The 17,770-nt window shown below is 40.7% G+C and overlaps 1 protein-coding gene across 1 annotated transcript; it reads right to left on the bottom strand.

Moving 5' to 3' along the window:
* Positions 1 to 850: 850 nt before the first annotated feature.
* On the bottom strand, positions 851 to 17,096 carry LOC109005888 (probable E3 ubiquitin-protein ligase LUL4). The gene is made up of 3 exons (XM_035683427.1): positions 16,398 to 17,096; positions 1,918 to 2,428; positions 851 to 1,275 (listed from the first exon to the last, which is right to left on the bottom strand). The coding sequence occupies exons 1-3, from the start codon at positions 16,910 to 16,912 to the stop codon at positions 1,162 to 1,164; spliced, it is 1,140 nt and encodes a 379-aa protein (XP_035539320.1). The 5' UTR covers positions 16,913 to 17,096; the 3' UTR covers positions 851 to 1,161.
* Positions 17,097 to 17,770: the final 674 nt, after the last annotated feature.

Here is a 17,770-nt window from a genome sequence, read left to right as displayed (position 1 = left end):
CCACCACCAAGACAGCCCTAGTCGGATGTAATCATCAATCAGAACTTCGCTCTTCCTTTTCAAAGAATTAGACATTACATTGGCACAAATACACTCAAGCTTGGAGCTTTCACTAAACGTCTGGCCATGAATCTGTAAAGGGTTTGCAATGGGAACCATAAAGTGCCTTACCTAACAACCACTAGTGTTATGCAATGAGGGGTTTTTCCAAACCCCAGAACACTGGATTCTGAACACACGGTCTAAAAATACTAAAAGAACCAAGATCCACTTGACACTTTTATGTCAACTAAATAGCATTCTAAAAGAAACCATTGTGTGACCCCAGCTGGCACAGAAAGAGATCGGACAGGCCTTGCATGAAAAAATGCTCCATAAATTGGAATGAATGATTAGTGTTATTGTACGATTATTTGAGCTTTTATCTGTTCAGAGATTCCTTTCAAGGCCAGATTATTAGTTTTTCCCATTTATTCCTACCTTCTATGGCAAATATTCTCCCCTCAGCCTCTCTTTTTGGCAGTTGGCCAAGAGAAATGTAACAAGAGCAAGACCTAGAATGTTCATGAAGTTAGCCCCCGAGTATCTAACTTCCTCACTTTTTGACTGCCTATATCACTCACAAATCCACGTATATGGATAAAAACTTCAATCAAGGGGCACTGCCGATTTCTTTTTCTTTTTAATATCAAGTAGACTCTTCACAAAGATATCATATAGACCTCCATGTCATGTCATAAAGCAGTTAACATGCATGTTTTTCAGGGGTAGAGGAGGGTTAGGTTTAAAAAATTATTCCACCATCTAGTGAGATAAGTTACTATCAGAAAAATGCTGCTCCAACTATACAAGTTTTATATGATAAACTATGCAGTTCATAGCCATACCCTTGTTATTCTTTTCAAAACATGAGACAAATGGCCTGTAGCCAAGACTCTCAAACACTAACAGATTCACAAACACTTGCACTGCATGTAATTAAAATATCACAGGATAATTAAATCCTGATACTGATTTTACAATATACAAAGAAAAATAACATATATATATATTGAGATATAAAAATAGGTGATGACATATAAAAAAAAAGAAAAGGAAGAAAAGAAAGAAAGAAGTTGACAGGTGTACCATGATCCAACTTTTGCTGAAGAAAAGAATCTCTCACTGATTACCATTATCTATCTTGATCTCTATTAGTTCCTCGATAGGTTGACGGCATATAGGGCACTTATTTGACTGAAGCCTCAACGCTTTTGCACACTCGCTGCACATACACTGAAAAATACCAGGTATAAAACTTCAGAACAAAGTAACTAAGATTTAAAATGTGAAAGTTAAAGGAAAAGACAAAAATTTTACATCAGCTCCTGGTACTAAGATAAACATAACTGTTTCCAACAAACTCAAATTTTGTGCAAGTAGATTTTCCATCCTCAGGTAGATATCATAACTCATAAGGATATTTCCGTGTAAATAAAATTGTAACATTTTCATTTATATACTGCTGTTAAAAATTCTCCACGGATGGCGTCTTTGTTGTGTGTTAAAGATGGAAATAAAGGAAACAGCCAAAGCCAGGGATCATATATATCAAGCGACCATCTGATTTTCTCACTCCCTTCAAGTGCTTGGAATTAACTTTGACAAATCAGAACCAAAATGGGCTTGGATGGTTTCGCAGCGATCCCACATGGGATCTAGTAAAGGTATACAGGTGATAAGATGACTCGAGCACATCTGCTTGGAATTAAATCGACCGCATAAGTTGTTCACAAGCACACCAAGCATGATGCTTCCTGATCATTGTTCTTACCATCCAATTGCACCATCCATTGAGTACAGAAGTACCAGGTGAAGTTTATATTAAAAAATTGTCTATCATCTTTTGAACCGAACAAAATATAGATGAGCACTCACCATATGTCGACAAGGCAAGACCGCTGTATCCTTAGGTTCTGTCATACATATAACACACTCCTTTCCTGGGTCACTGTCATCAAAGCCTTCCGCTACCGAGCTTCCTATTCCATATATCTCATGAAGCTCATAGCAAACTCCGTCAATCCAGAGTATTTGCCTAATAACTCTCACTTGGAAAGGTCCATCACCATTCTTCTCTAGAATAGCTTGTGTTATCTGCATATGAGGGTTTGTGTTGGGCACTGGCTCACCTAATTGCTTGTCTGTTGAATTAGCCGGTGAGTATGTTTCAGCAGATATGACAAGAGGAAATACACCTTCTCCAGGTGATGGCTTTGAGAGATCATCCAGCTCAAAGAAGCCTAAGTCAATGCCTGTTCCTGAAGGCTGACAAAATTTCTGGCCAGGTCCTTTCTGAAAGGGGATTCTCACAGGCATAAAGACTTCGGGAAGTAGTGGAACAAACCGACAGTTCGGCTCTTCCTTGGCAAAGTAGAAAATAGTGATGCTGTCAATCAGATAACAGATACCATACAAAAATTAGAAATATAACTAGAATATTCATGTTTCCAGCATTTGATTCAGAATAAATTTAGTTCAATTCATCTACATTGTCAATCAATTAGATAAAAGCAGCCTTACATCCAAAAATAGTTGTTCTTGAGCTTTTTATGCAATTTTAAAGCCCATTTCTTCAATTCCAAGTGACTTACTAGAACTCCTTAAATTTTGGTGCTTGAAATTGTCTGAAAATCTCAAGGTCCAGAGTGAAAATATGTACAATTACGATCTCCACAGAATTAACCTTCACAAGCTGATTTTACTAGTACTTTCTTTCAGACACTAGAAGCTTTTTACAGTTTATCATCCGATGAAGATGCTAAGTGAGACCACGCCTGAACTTTTCTTTTGACACACGATAATATCAATTTGAATCCTTCTTTTAAAGGTAAAGAAAAGGTTAGATACAACTAACACGCCTCAATGGATTACACTTGTAACCACACCCTCTGCCCCTAATTTATGGGAAAAGTAGATGTTATTTGGTCCTCCTCAGACCATTGACATCATTATTATTTTAACTCCTTAATGAGAACTCTATTTGTAAAAAAGACTACATTTCCAATCATCACATGATTTCCCATATGGCACTAAAAATATGAAGTGTGAGAAAAATGAAGGTGCCAACTATCTTGGTCGGAAAATGTCATACAACATAAAAACTGAGATAAAAGGTTTTGGAGATGGGAGACAGAAACTCTCTCATTCAGTGGTTTGCATGCTCAAGTGCGCCTTAACTACTCAGCTACTCCGGAGCAGAACTAGTGCTGATGTTGAAGGGAAATAGCCAGGACATTAATTTTGGTCTATGCCAGGTCCTTTCTGAACAGTTTATTTATCGTGCTACATGTGCCTGTCCTGGCATGAAAATGTGTAATCCACACATAAATATGTTCATTCCACCATCAGTACTAATACTGGATATCAACTCATCTGCATTTAACTATTCCACTGACCAAAGAAGTGATGATTGATACAGATCACTTAATGAGAACAAAAATGTATCCACTTGACCACTCCAGCAGCAAGCTTCTCACAAATGAAAAACATGCCCTTTTCAGTAACGCAAAGACCCAACTCTTTTTTTCAATAATCAAATACCCAAGTTAACATTCATACAAATTAAATGGAAGATACAAGAGATCCAGCTTTCAGATTAAGCCATCCTTACATTACAATACTACAGCTGTCCAGAATCACAACCCTTCTCTTATTTAATTCAGACATCAAGTTTTTTTCTAATGATGAGTAAGAATAAAATACTATTGATTCATAGAAAGAGGTGTAGCCCAAGTACACAGGCAGTTTACAAGAGAAAACACCCAATTAGGAGAAGTGATGGAAGTCAAATATGTAACCTTTGGTTCATGATTTTGCAAAGACTTACCAGTTACCACCATGTGATCTATTTGAAGTTAAGATTATTGTGTACATCAAATTCAATGAGTGTCATCCTTACAACTGCTCAAGATATATATAGATATATATCCAAAATAAAAATAAAGCAGAGAGAGAAAGTGGCCATTATGGTAAAATCTTCGTCCATCTCATACATGTACGGACCACAATGTTCAACCACATCAAATTCTCACACTAGGCGATTAATTACTGCTCTAAATGAAGAGCGATACTTCTAGCATGATCATAGTGCTAACTTTCAAACAGAACAGTATTTAAACATATCTCTGCCTTTTGCACTTTTAATCAGGGTTAACTACTAAAATAGTTCAGTTATTGGTACTGTCAGAGCATTTTTAACTGATTATTATAGGTTTACTAACAGAAGGACTAATGATCAAAGTTGAAGTACAGAGAGCAAACGTTAAAAAATAGAGAAGTGGTTCTAACATGAAGTCCCTAAACTTTTCTCTCCGTACACATGCGAAAACTTTTCTTTTGCCTGTTGCTGTTATGGTGAATCCGTGATGGGTCTTATAAGAGAAGTGGTGGTTGAGTCCAAATTATTTACGTTAGTTAAGGAAGGTGATTCTGTTTGCATTACAGAGAAGGGGTGGAAGAGGAAGCAGGAACTTCTGATTGAGAAGAGCACAGCCCAATGGCTTGTTAAGTCTTTGGAGGCATGTTCAAGTGGGTTGAAGCAGGACTTCTATAGCACCATTAGAGAGGGTTGCTGTTGTTATTTAGCACAGAAGTGTTATAACAGCAGGGGATATTACTTAGTGGTGGCTGAATACAAGGAGGGGGGGGAGGAGAAGCTTCATTCTCATTTCGGAAGGTCAGGAGGGGAGAGGTTGGAAAAGGGTGAAGGAAGCTCTGGTGGAATGTGTGCAGGAGGGGAGTTTGAGGGGTGGTCATTACGGTGGAGTATATCGGAGACCTCAGGTGGAGACGAGGCACTCGTACAAGGAGGCTCTGCTACGCTCGAGACCATGGCGTGAGGAGAATGGAGAAGGTGGTGGGGGTTGGACCACTGACAGTCGCGTGCCTCGAGTCTCGAACGGCATACGAAGGCCTGATCGTGGCAGAGACGAGGTGCAAGTACTACGCTGGGTGGTTGAAGACCTGCAGGGCCAAATGAGGAACTTGTAGAGAGAGTTGGAGGACGTACGAAGGGTGGTCGGGCGAAATATGGATGGGAATTGTAGGGGGAAGGAGCTGCAGGGGTCGGGCTTTGCTGGAGAAATGAATTCATTTCGGCCCAACGTTGGTAAATGTAGGTGGAGGCGTGTGACTGGGCCGAAAGTGCCGGGCCAAAATGGGCCTCAACCCAATGGCTCATTTTTGGATGGGTCGTGACCCAGAGACCCGAAGTCTCGCGAAGATAGTTCTAGGGCTTCGCCTGCTGGTGCGCAGTGTACGTCGCGCAACTTGCCGTCACAGGGGGGGATATCGGCCGATGTTCAGAGATCGCCGATGATGATAGCTAACTCCGACGACAGTGTGCAAACGCGGGAAACCAGGCACGAAGTGGGTTGTTCTGCGACAGGTCCTGCGATAGGTTCGGGAGGGTCACCGCGGGTGATCGGGGGCCAGACATCGCCGATGAAGGGAAAGGAGGTGTCCCAGCCTCCGACGAACCCCTTCACGCTTATTTCTGAGGATACCGAAAAGGACGGGGCTTTTACTGACTGTGAAACAGAAGGATCTCCATCTGAAAAGGATGGGGTGTCTTCTGATGATGAAAATGATTAGGCTATAGTAGACATGGTGGAAGTTACGGGGGTGGAAGAGACTCGAGGTACATCAATGGATCACAGGGAGGGTGAACCAGTTCCCCCTATGCACACTGGAGTTTCAGATTGGGTTTTTAGGAAGGTTACTGAAATGCAAAAAGTTGTGGGATTGGAATATGAAAGATATGAAGATCAGTTCATGGCCTTGCTCACGACTATTGAGGTGGGGCACCAGCAACATAGGAAACTTGGTTCAAAAAAACAGCAGGAACTCAAGAGGTTGATGTGGTCGTTGAACACTGAGGGGAGTTGTAGTAGGAGTAGGTCGAAAGGGAAGGGGCTGACCGTGTCTCCATGAAACCCAAAATAATATCGTGGAATGTTCGTGGGCTCAATGAGGCTAACAAATGTCTTCAGATAAGAAATTTGCTTCGTGAGTGGAAGGCGGATATTGTTTGTTTACAAGAGACGAAGTTGATGATTATCGATAGGAGACTTGTGAGAAGTTTATGGAGTTGTGCACACGTTGATTGGGTTTATTTGGCTTCCAATGGGGCGTCAGGAGGTATAGTGGTAATGTAGGATAGAAGAGTAGTAGAGATAGTGGAGGAATTCATAGGAAGGTATGCAGTAGCGTGCTCTTTTAAGAGTATTGCAGATAACTTCTTGTGGGCATTTGCAGGTGTTTATGGCCCAAATATAGACAGTAATAGAGTATTGTTGTGGGAAGAATTAGCCGAAATACACAGCTGGTGGAACCTCCCATGGTGTATAGGGAGCGATTTTAATGTTACTAGATTCCCGAGCGAGTCATCCGGAAATAGAAGAGGACGTCCAGCTATGGTAGAATTCTCAGCATGCATCGCTGACTTGAATTTGGTAGATTTGCCTCTTGCTGGGGGTCCCGTCACGTGGGCTAACAACCAAAGTTGGTCTAGGCTGGATCGCTTCTTAATTTCGCCATATTGGGAATGTCATTTCCCAGATGTCTGGCAAAAGCGCATGCCTCGTATTAGCTCAGATCACTGGCATATTTTGCTTGACTGTGGTGGCCTCCGAGGAGGGCAAAGGTACTTTAAATTTGAAAACATGTGGCTAAAATCTGATGGTTTTGTTGAAAGAGTAAGGCAGTGGTGGTCCTTGTATCAGCTTCAAGGTACCCTAGCTTCATCTTGGCTGGTAAATTGAGAATGTTGAAAAAAGATTTGAAGTTGTGGAACATGCAATTTTTTGGTGATGTAGGTGAAAACAAGAAAGGCAAGTTGAGGGAGATACAAGAACTTGAGAGGCTCCAAGAAACTAGATCCCTTACCTCGGATGAAGTAGCTCGGAAGACTTTGTTGGATGCGGAGTTAGAGAGAATTATCTTATCTGAAGAGACTTCTTGGAAGCAAAAGTCAAGAGCATTGTGGCTCAAAGAAGGTGACCGCAGCACAAAGTTTTTCCATCGTGTAGCAAATTCCCATAGGAGAAACAACAACATCGAGATGTTGAGAATTGAAGGTGTGGAGTGCATAGAAGACCATGTTATTCGTGACCATGTAGTTGGCTTTTATGAGCAACTACTAACTGAACCCGCCAGTTGGCGGCCGTCTCTTGATGGCTTGGCATTTGATTCCATTGGTCTGAATGATGTGTCTCGATTAGAGAGGGCTTTCGAGGAAGAGGAGGTTGTTGAAGTAGTGAGGAAAATGGCTAAGGATAAAGCTCCAGGGCCAGATGGGTTCTCTATGGGTTTCTTTCAAGAATGTTGGGACGTTATTAAGGAAGACATTATGTGTCAATGGACAGCTTTGCTATCCATATTTGTTTCCTTGATTTACTCTTCAGAATCATTAGCTTAACAATTGACAGATTGTATAGGGATAGAATTAGCGTATTCAACGTTATTTACATGTATAGAATCCTTTCCATGTATAGAATCCGATGTACAGTTTATATATTGGAGAGAAACCACAAGGCCGGGTATTTTTGGCTATTTCCATACAATATTTCGACCTATCTTGACATGGTATCAAGAGCCGTCTCCTAGTTTCTTCTCCTCGACAATTTTTTTCGCTTCCTCGGCAATCCCGTTTCGGGTCTGGTGGTTTCGGCACTTTCTGTTGTTGGGTGGCTGTTGACGTAGTCTTCTCTAGCCTTTCGGTCCTTTCTGTGGTTAGTTGCTTCTCGGCGCAGCACTCTGGTAGTGTTTCCGGCGTCTCTGTGCCTTCGTCGTTGCCTTCGCAACTCTCTGGCAATTTCTCGGCTCTGGGCTTCTCGTTGTTGTGACTTTCGGCTTTGTCTGGGTGGCTGTAGCGTGTTCTGGTTATTCCGTTTGGGTTCTCAACTTCGTCTGGGTGCAGCTTCTCACGTGGGATTTTCTTTCTCTCGGCTTGGTCAGTTTTCTTTTATGTTCTGTGGCTTTCGGCTTCTGTCTTGATTTTGTTTCCTGGAGAATTTTTTGGTCTCGGTTAAATTCCCTTGCTGTTTCTGTTTCTTTTGCTTTGTCTTGGCTTCATTTATTTGCGATGGACTCTGCACCTGTATGTGTCAAGTTTACGGGCACAAATTACTCTACTTGGGCATTTCAGTTTGAGCTTTTCCTCAAGGGAAAAGATCTTTGGGGTCATATTGATGGCACGGATATTGCCCAAACATCTAATCCTGACACATCCCATGATCTCAAGGCTTCTCCTTCATGGGCTGTGCTTGATGCTCGGATTATGTCTTGGCTTCTTGGTTCGGTGGAACCACATATTGTTACCAACTTACGGGCTCATCGTTCCGCTCAATCCATGTGGAATTACTTGAAGAAGGTTTATCATCAAGCTAATGATGCTCGTCGCTTTCAGTTAGAACATGCAATTGCCATGTTTCAACATGATAGTCTTTCCATCCAAGATTACTACTCAGCATTTCTAACTCTTTGGCATGAATATACTGATTTGGTTACAGCGGATGTTCCTGTTGCCGCTTTTTCGACTATTCAGACTCTTCATGAGACTAGCCGCCGTGATCAGTTTCTTATGAAACTACGCCCGGAATATGAATCTATTCGCTCCTCTCTGCTGAATAGATCACCTGTTCTTTCTCTTGATATTTGTTTTGGTGAGTTACTTCGTGAAGAACAACGTCTCAGTACTCAAGCTCTTCTGGAGCAATCTCATGGTAATTCTGGGATGGCAACTGTGGCTTATGCTGCCCAAGGACGAGGATCACCTATGACTTCTAAAAATTTGCAATGTTTCTGTTGCAAGGAATATGGGCATATTGCTGCCAATTGTCCCAAGAAATATTGTTCTTATTGCAAGAAAAAGGGTCATATTATCAAAGAATGTCACATCCGTCCACAGAATCGTCAAGCTCAAGCATTCCAGACTTCTGTTATTGTTCCTCCTGCAGCAACTCCTGTAGCACATGGCTCCTCCTCAGGTGTTTCCTCTGATTTTGCACCTCCTGCAACAAATTACTGTACACCAGAAATGGTGCAACAAATGCTCATTTCGGCATTATCTGCGATGGGATTTCAAGGTAAAAATAATACTAAACTCTGGTACGTAGACTCGGGCGCTTCTAATCACATGACGAATACTTCCACAACCCTGTGTCATGTTCGGCCCTATGCTGGTCAATCTGCCATTCCGACTGCCAATGGCAGTTCTTTGCCTATAGATGCTGTTGGAGATGCCTCTGCCACATTTACTGATGTGTTTCTTGCTCCTCAGCTTTCCACAAATCTTATTTCTGTTGGTCAATTAGTTGATAACAATTGTGCTGTTAATTTTTCTGGTGATGGTTGTGTTGTGCAGGACCAGGTCACGGGGGAGCCGATCGCGAAGGGACCTAAAGTGGGGCGCTTGTTTCCACTATTTTTACCTATTCCCACACTTTCTTCAGTGTCTTCTATTAAATCTTTTGCTTGTAATAATGTTCCTGATTTGAGTATGGTATGGCATCGTCGTTTAGGCCATCCCAATACTCAGATCTTATCTCATGTATTGCACTCTGGTTTTCTTGGTAATAAAGAACGTTCTTCTTCTTTATCTTTTGAGTGTGATTCTTGTAAACTTGGTAAAAGCAAAACACTTCCCTTTCCTTTGCATGCTAGTAGAGCGTCTCATTGCTTTGATCTTATCCATAGTGATGTTTGGGGACCTTCCCCAGTTAGTTCACATGAAAAATTTAAATACTATGTGACTTTTATTGATGATCATAGCAGATTCACTTGGGTTTATTTTCTTCGCTCTAAATCTGAGGTTTTTCGTACTTTCACTGAGTTTTTAGCGTATGTCGATAATCAATTTTCTGCGACTATTAAGACGTTACGCACAGATTCTGGTGGTGAATATTTGTCTACTGAGTTTCAGGCATTCTTGGCTTCTAAAGGTATTATCCATCAACGTTCATGTCCCGCTACTCCCCAACAAAATGGAGTAGCTGAACGCAAAAATCGCCATCTTCTTGATGTGGTACGTACTCTCTTGTTAGAATCATCTGTTCCCTCCATGTTTTGGGTCGAGGCTCTGAAAACTGCTACTCACTTGATTAATCGTTTACCGTCCCAAGTCTTACACATGGAATCTCCCTATTTTCGTTTGTTTGCTAAGCAACCTAGTTACGATAATCTCCGTATCTTTGGTTGTGTCTGTTTTGTTCATTTACCTCCTCATGAGCGACATAAATTATCTGCTCAATCTGTTAGATGTGCATTCTTGGGATATAATGTGTGTCAAAAGGGATTTGTTTGCTATGATCCTAATTTACATCGCACACGCATTTCTAGGAATGTTATTTTCTTTGAAAATCAACATTTCTTTCCTGTGTCTTCTATTCCCTCTTCTTCCACTGTAGTCCTCCCCTCTTTTGAGCAGCAGCTCTCAGATCTTCATCAAGTCAGTTCTCGCTTTAAACCAGGTATGGTGTATACAAGACGCTCCCGCCCACAGTCTCTTCCGGTGGCTCACCCGCCATCTGATCCTCACATGCATCAGAATCAGTTGGTTGCAGCGCCTCCAGAGCCTTTGGTACGTCGCTCTCCTCGAGTGTCTATACCCCCAGATAGGTATGGGTTCTCTTCTGGCAATTCTATTTCCGCTCTTACTGCTGCTTTGTCCAATTTTGATATTCCCACATGCTACTCACATGCTGTCAAGCATGACTGTTGGCGACAAGCTATGCAGGAAGAGATTGCCGCTCTAGAGGCCAATCATACTTGGGACATTGAACCTTGTCCTTCCACTATAGTTCCTCTGGGTTGCAAATGGGTTTACTCAGTCAAGGTTCGCTCTGATGGAAGTTTGGATCGTTATAAAGCTCGGCTTGTTGCCCTTGGGAATAATCAAGAATATGGTGTCAATTATGAAGAGACCTTTGCTCCTGTGGCTAAGATGACTACTGTTCGTACGATCCTAGCTCTTGCTGCTTCCCATGATTGGCCACTACATCAGATGGATGTCAAGAATGCTTTTCTTCATGGGGACCTTAAAGAGTGTATTTATATGAAGCCGCCCCCAGGATTGTTTCCCTCTCCGACCTCCAATGTATGTAAACTTTGTCGTTCTCTTTATGGTCTCAAACAAGCTCCAAGGGCCTGGTTTGATAAGTTTCGAACCACTTTATTACAATTTTCCTTCAAGCAGAGCAAGTATGACACTTCATTGTTTCTTCGAAAATCAGACATGGGTATTGTTGTCCTGTTGGTTTATGTTGATGATATTGTGATCACTGGTTCCGATTCTGCTTTACTTGTCCAGCTCAAGACTCATCTCTCAGAATCTTTTCATATGAAAGATCTTGGGTCTCTCACATATTTTCTTAGTCTTGAGGTACATCGTAGTTCCTCTGATATTTCCCTCAATCAGCATAAGTATGCTAGTGATTTGGTGACTACAGCTGGACTACAGGAAGCTCCCTCTGTCGATACTCCCATGGAATTAAATGTCAAGCTTCGCAAAGATGAGGGTGACTTACTTACCGATCCCAGTTTATATCGGAAATTGGTGGGTAGCCTTGTCTATCTCACTATCACTAGACCAGATATTTCCTTTGCTGTACAGCAAGTCAGCCAGTTTCTTCAAACTCCCCGTCATCTTCATTTGGCTGCTGTTCGTAGGATTATACGCTATGTAAAGGGCACTTCTGCCCGTGGGTTATTCTTTCCTGCAGGCAATTCTCCTCGTCTTGCTGCTTATAGCGATGCTGATTGGGCTGGTTGTGCTGATACACATCGCTCCATCACTGGTTGGTGTGTGTTCTTAGGTGATGCGTTGATCTCTTGGAAGAGTAAGAAGCAAGACAGAGTTTCTAAGTCATCTACCGAGTCTGAATACCGAGCGATGTCTCTTGCTTGTTCCGAGATTATTTGGCTTCGAGGTTTGCTTGCTGAGTTAGACTTCTCTGAGATTGATCCTATACCTCTACACGCTGATAATACAAGTGCTATTCAGATCACGGCTAATCCTGTCTACCATGAGCGCACCAAGCATATTGAAGTAGATTGTCACTCTATCCGTGAAGCCTTTGAAGCTCGTGTTATCACTCTTCCGCACATTTCCACTGAGCTACAAATTGCAGATATCTTTACCAAGGCTCTTACTCGTCATCGGCATTGCTTCCTAAGTAGCAAATTGATGTTGGTTGATCAACCCGCATCAATTTGAGGGGGGATGTCAATGGACAGCTTTGCTGTCCATATTTGTTTCCATATTTGTTTCCTTGATTTACTCTTCAGAATCATTAGCTTAACAATTGACAGATTGTATAGGGATAGAATTAGCGTATTCAACGTTATTTACATGTATAGAATCCTTTCCATGTATAGAATCCGATGTACAGTTTATATATTGGAGAGAAACCACAAGGCCGGGTACTTTTGGCTATTTTCATACAATATTTCGACCTATCTTGACATTATGAAGGTGTTTCAAGAACTCTTTGTAGTTGGTAAATTTGAGAAAAGCCTAAATACCACATTCCTTGCGTTGATCCCAGAGAAGGTGGGGGCAAGTGAGGTTAAGGATTTCCGTCCCATTAGTCTGGTAAGTGGAGTTTACAAGATCATTTCCAAAGTGTTAGCAAACCGGTTAAGTGAGGTGGTGGGGAAGATTATAAACAAGCCTCAAAACGCATTTGTAAAAGGTAGACAAATCTTAGATGCGGCACTTATTGCTAATAAATGCTTAGATAGCAAAATAAGGGCAGGCTCAACAGGGATCATTTGTAAGTTAGATATGGAGAAGGCGTACGATCATGTCAACTGCGATTTTCTTCTCTACCTACTTGGGAGATGTGGGTTTGGAGAGAGGTGGAAAACATGGATTCATTGGTGCATATCAACGGCGAAATTCTCTGTTTTAATAAATGGCAGTCCAGCAGGTTTTTTCCATAACATGCGAGGTCTGAGACAAGGCGATCCATTGTCGCCTCTGTTATTTGTTGTTGTTATGGAAGGATTAGGCAGGATGATTTCGGCCTTGACAAATAATGGCTTTTTGGAGGGTTTTTCTATGGGAACCCCGGATAGAGGGATCATTAACATATCCTACTTATTGTTTGCAGATGATACTCTAGTGTTTTGCGAGCCAGATCAAAGTCAGGTGCGTACGTTAAAGGTAGTACTGTTGTGTTTCGAAGCAGTTTCCGGGTTAAAAGTGAATTTCGACAAATCCGAATTGGTGCCAATTGGTATGGTTCCAAATGTTCGACAACTGGCGAGTACGTTGGGTTGCAAGGTAGCTTCTCTGCCGTTGACGTATTTGGGGCTTCCGTTGGGGGCAAGAGCACAGACACCCTCCTTATGGGAGTCAATGATTGAGAAGATTGAGAAGAGATTAGCAAGTTAGAAGAGACTGTATTTGTCGAAAGGCGGTAGGCTCACACTGATTAAGAGTACACTCTCAAATTTACCAACCTATTTCCTATACCTGCAAATGTGGCACACAGAATTGAGACACTCCAACGCAATTTTTTGTGGGGAGGTTTGGGGGATGAGTTCAAATTTCACCTGGTCAAGTGGGAAATAGTATGTTGCCCTATATCTCAAGGTGGTCTGGGCATTAGAAATGTGAGGACCTTCAATAGAGCGCTACTCGGTAAATGGCTGTGGAGATATAGTCAATAACCGGATGCATTGTGGAGAGAGGTGATTAGGTGCAAATATGGTGAGTCATGGGGGGGTTGGAGCACAAAAGAAGTTAGAGGAACTTATGGAGTGGGCTTGTGGAAACACATTAGAAGAGGTTGGAGGGTTTTCTTCGACAAACCCGTATTCAGTTGGGTGATGGCTCTAGGATTAAATTCTGGAAAGATATATGGTGTGGTGATAATGCTTTACAAGATTGTTTTCCTCCTCTATTTCAAATTGCTAGTGTTAAAGAAGCTCTAGTGGAGGAGGTTATGGAGATGTTGGGTGGGCAATTTCAATGAAATATTAGCTTTAGTAGGGCATTACAGGATTGAGAGATGGACAGCTTGGCAGATTTTTACAGGCTTTTGTATTCTGTGAAGCCAAGCAATCAACAAGAAGATGGGTTATGGTGGCTACCGGATGGAAAAGGTGCATTCTCGGTTCGTTCTTTTTATAAAGCTCTCTCCCATGAACCAAGTACTTAATTTCCGTGGAGAAGGCTTTGGAGGAATAAGGCGCCCCCTAAAGCTCTTTTCTTTGTGTGGACAGCATCGCTGGGTAAAATACTCACGACTGATAATTTGAGGAAGCGGAGGGTTATTTTAGTAGATTGGTGTTGTATGTGCAAGTGTGGGGGTGAGTCGGTAGACCATCTTCTGTTGCATTGTGTGATTGCAAGGGCTTTATGATATGAGGTACTTAGTAGGGTAGACTTGGCGTGGGTCATGCCGGAGAAAGTGGTAGCAGTGCTGGCTAGTTGGCCAAACATTGGAGGTATACATCAGATTAAAAGGGTTTGGAAGATGATCCCAATGTGTATCATGTGGTGTCTATGGCAGGAACGAAATGCGCGGACGTTTGAAGACAAGGAGAGATCGTTAGAGGAACTGTTAGCATTATTTTATAGCACTCTTTGTACTTGGGCTATTGCAGTTGATTTTAATGGCATGGCCCTTCATGATTTTCTTGTCTCTTTGGCGCCCTCTTAATCAGGGTCCGCTATTGTAAATACTGGGCTAGGCCTATTCTTTGAGTAATATATCTTTTTATTTATCAAAATAAAAAAAAATAGAGAATGAGAACCAATATGTCCAAAATGCAAGTGACAAGGACTATTTTTTATTTAATCCTATTGATAAATATTCTTACTAATTAGCGAGCAAACGTTAAAAAATAGAGAATGAGAACCAATATGTCCAAAATGCAAGCGACAAGGACTGTTTTTTATTTAATCCTATTGATAAAGATTCTTACTAATTAGCGAGCAAACGTTAAAAAATAGAGAATGAGAACCAATATGTCCAAAATGCAAGCGACAAGGACTATTTTTTATTTAATCCTATTGATAAAGATTCTTACTAATTAAAAAAATCTCAAACTGAAACAGTAATTTGTGATCAAATAGACACTTTGATTCATTATTATAATTTTGCTTTCTTAGAGACTCCCTTATTCTCAAATCACCAACCACCTGAATGAACATATTCCCAATGCTCAAAAGACAAATCATTCCCATGCATTTCCTTTGGAAGAAGAGGGTCATTCCTCCAACACGACATTTTCGTCACTGTAAAACCCATATAAACTTTAAGAGAAATGATATTTGTAGTCGTGGAGTGCACAAGCGCCGCGCAATCTCTTTGAAAAAAGTGAGTAAATACGGGACCCACATGAGAAAAAATTAATTTTTTAGTAGTGGACTCTACTTTTTTTCAAAGTGATTGCACGGCGCTTGCACATTCTACGACTGTATATAAATTACTCAAACTTTGAACAGTAACCTATTACTGTAACCCAAACTTCCTTCGGGGTTATCTAATACTTATAGACCCAGTTGAAATCAAGCTTCAGTCTTTAACCCGCAACAAGCCGAGAGAGTAATAAAATTTCAATAGACTGACAATGTCTTTGGTCATGTCAAGGCATTTTAAAATCCTTCTTCCCGATTTGGAAGACCAAGATGTGACATACAAACAAAACAAGAACTCTACAAAAAGGCATACCCAGAAAACAGAAACCCGGAAAAAGAATAATGAAACATAAGACCCAGTTCTCCTCACATCCCACATTCCAGTATTTGGTACAGAATGACTTGTAAGACGGTTTCCTCATGATCCACTAAATTCATTCTTTCTCAGCTAAAGCTTCGGACTTACTCTCTTTTTTGTTTTTTTTTTCTTTCTCTGTTTTGGGTGAACTGGAAGCGCGTCTTTTTCATGTTAGTTCTCTTTCTTTTTTCTCATAGTTATCTTCCCTAATTAAAAACAACACCTATCTGCTTGCTTAGAGAAGAAAAGATTGCAAAAAAGGACAAATTGTAGAATTTTGATCTTTTTCTATTGCTTCAGTTTCTTCAAATTGAAATCCTTCAACCCATCCAATCTTAATGAATTGGAACTCATTGTCTCCGCTCCCCAACAAATAATGATACTTGAAAGATTGAGATTTTTACTTCCATTTTCTTCCGTTCCCATAACTTTTAAGCAACAAAACGAATCCAAGATTACATAAAAACCCAATTCAAGAAATCATCCAAAACATTCGTGTGTATCAGTACCCATCAGTGCCATCACCTTGACGAACGAACGCAAACAGACAATAGCAAATAAAACAGAAAGATCGGTATAATTCATGAGTTAAGCAAAACTAAATTAAAAGAGAAAGAATTCCCTCACCTCCCATCATACAAGGCGTCGAAAACGAAAGACACCAAGTAGTTATCGGGGTTGTGCTCATCGAGCACTACCCGCAAGGTGTCCTTATGCACATTCACATCATTCCTCACCTTCTTCGCGTTCTGATGCTCAACATAACGCGGTGGCTCCACCGCGGGGCCCACGGGAAGCCGGGCTGCGGGCCACCCACTAGCCTGATTGGCATGATAAGGGTGGTAGTTGAAGCGAGCGGTCATGGGATTGACATTATTGTAAGAATTGTACCCACCAGAGTAATAGTAAGGGTGAGCTCGAGGCGGAGGAGGAGGAGGAGGAGGAGGATAAGGATGGTGAGGTGGTGGAGGATAAGGGAGATAGTTATGCGGAGGTGGTGGTGGTGGTGGGGGTTCTGAGGGGTAATAGTAAGAGGAGGAAGGAGGAGGAGGAGGAGGTGGAGGGGAGAGGTAGTGGGGAGGTGGGTGTGGGAGATAATGGTTATGGTTGTTTCTTCTTCTATTGCTACTCGAAATTCCCATTTGGATTTGGAGAGAGAGCGAGCAGATATAGATTGGGATCGCGGGAGACTATTGGGGAGGCAGGAAGGGAAGGGAAGGGAAGGGAAATAGTTGGAAGAAGAAAACTAGTTGTAGAAGCAGTCGCTTTTGACAGACGTTTCACAATTTTAAATTCCCACTTCCACCTCTGTATTCCTAAAGGGAAATGCTATATCTCCGCTGGGAGCTCCCGCTTGGAGCTCCCGATGGAGATAGTGTATTTTTTATGTTTTTTTTTTAAATTATTTTTTATATAGATTTTTTTAATAATTTTAAATATTTTTAAAAAATAAAAAAATTTAAAATATTATTAAAAAATATTTTTTTTAATTACGAAATAAAATAAAAAATTATAAAAAAATATTTTTTTATTTTACTTCGTGATTAAGAAAATATATTTTAATGAATATTTTTTTACTTTCTAATTAAGGAAGTATTTTTAGTGATGTTCTAAATTTATTTTATTTTTTAAAAAATATTTTTTATAATTTTTTATTTTACTTCATGATTAAAAAAATATTTTTTAATATATATTTTTTTACTTTCTGATTAAGAAAATATTTTCTGAATGATGTTTTAAATTTATTTTATTTTTTTAAAACCCATTCCTAAATCCTACGCCTTCGACGTTTTTTATTTGACGGTTGAGTTGATTGCCCCCTCAAGTATACCCTCTGACAGCAATGGTCAAAGTTCAGATCAATATACAAAGGATAAAGGTAAGTTTAATACCTGGATAATGATAGTTATTCACTACTCAAGTATATTTTAAATTTTTAAAAATATTTTTTTAATATTCTTAATCATTAAAAAAATTTAAAAAATATATATAATTTTACT

The sequence above is a fragment of the Juglans regia genome, chromosome 12 (assembly GCF_001411555.2).
Source record: "Juglans regia cultivar Chandler chromosome 12, Walnut 2.0, whole genome shotgun sequence".
Classification (NCBI taxonomy): Eukaryota; Viridiplantae; Streptophyta; class Magnoliopsida; order Fagales; family Juglandaceae; genus Juglans; species Juglans regia.
This window is presented reverse-complemented; position numbering and strand designations above follow the sequence as displayed.

Excerpts from the sequence above, each read along its gene's own strand:
- LOC109005888 (XM_035683427.1), bottom strand. The coding sequence starts at position 16,912 with ATGGGAATTTCGAGTAGCAATAGAAGAAGAAACAACCATAACCATTAT. Across the intron at positions 2,429-16,397 it reads GACGCCTTGTATGATGGGAG|CATCACTATTTTCTACTTTG; the intron begins GTGAGGGAATTC and ends TCTGATTGACAG. Across the intron at positions 1,276-1,917 it reads TCTTGCCTTGTCGACATATG|TGTATGTGCAGCGAGTGTGC; the intron begins GTGAGTGCTCAT and ends GGTATTTTTCAG.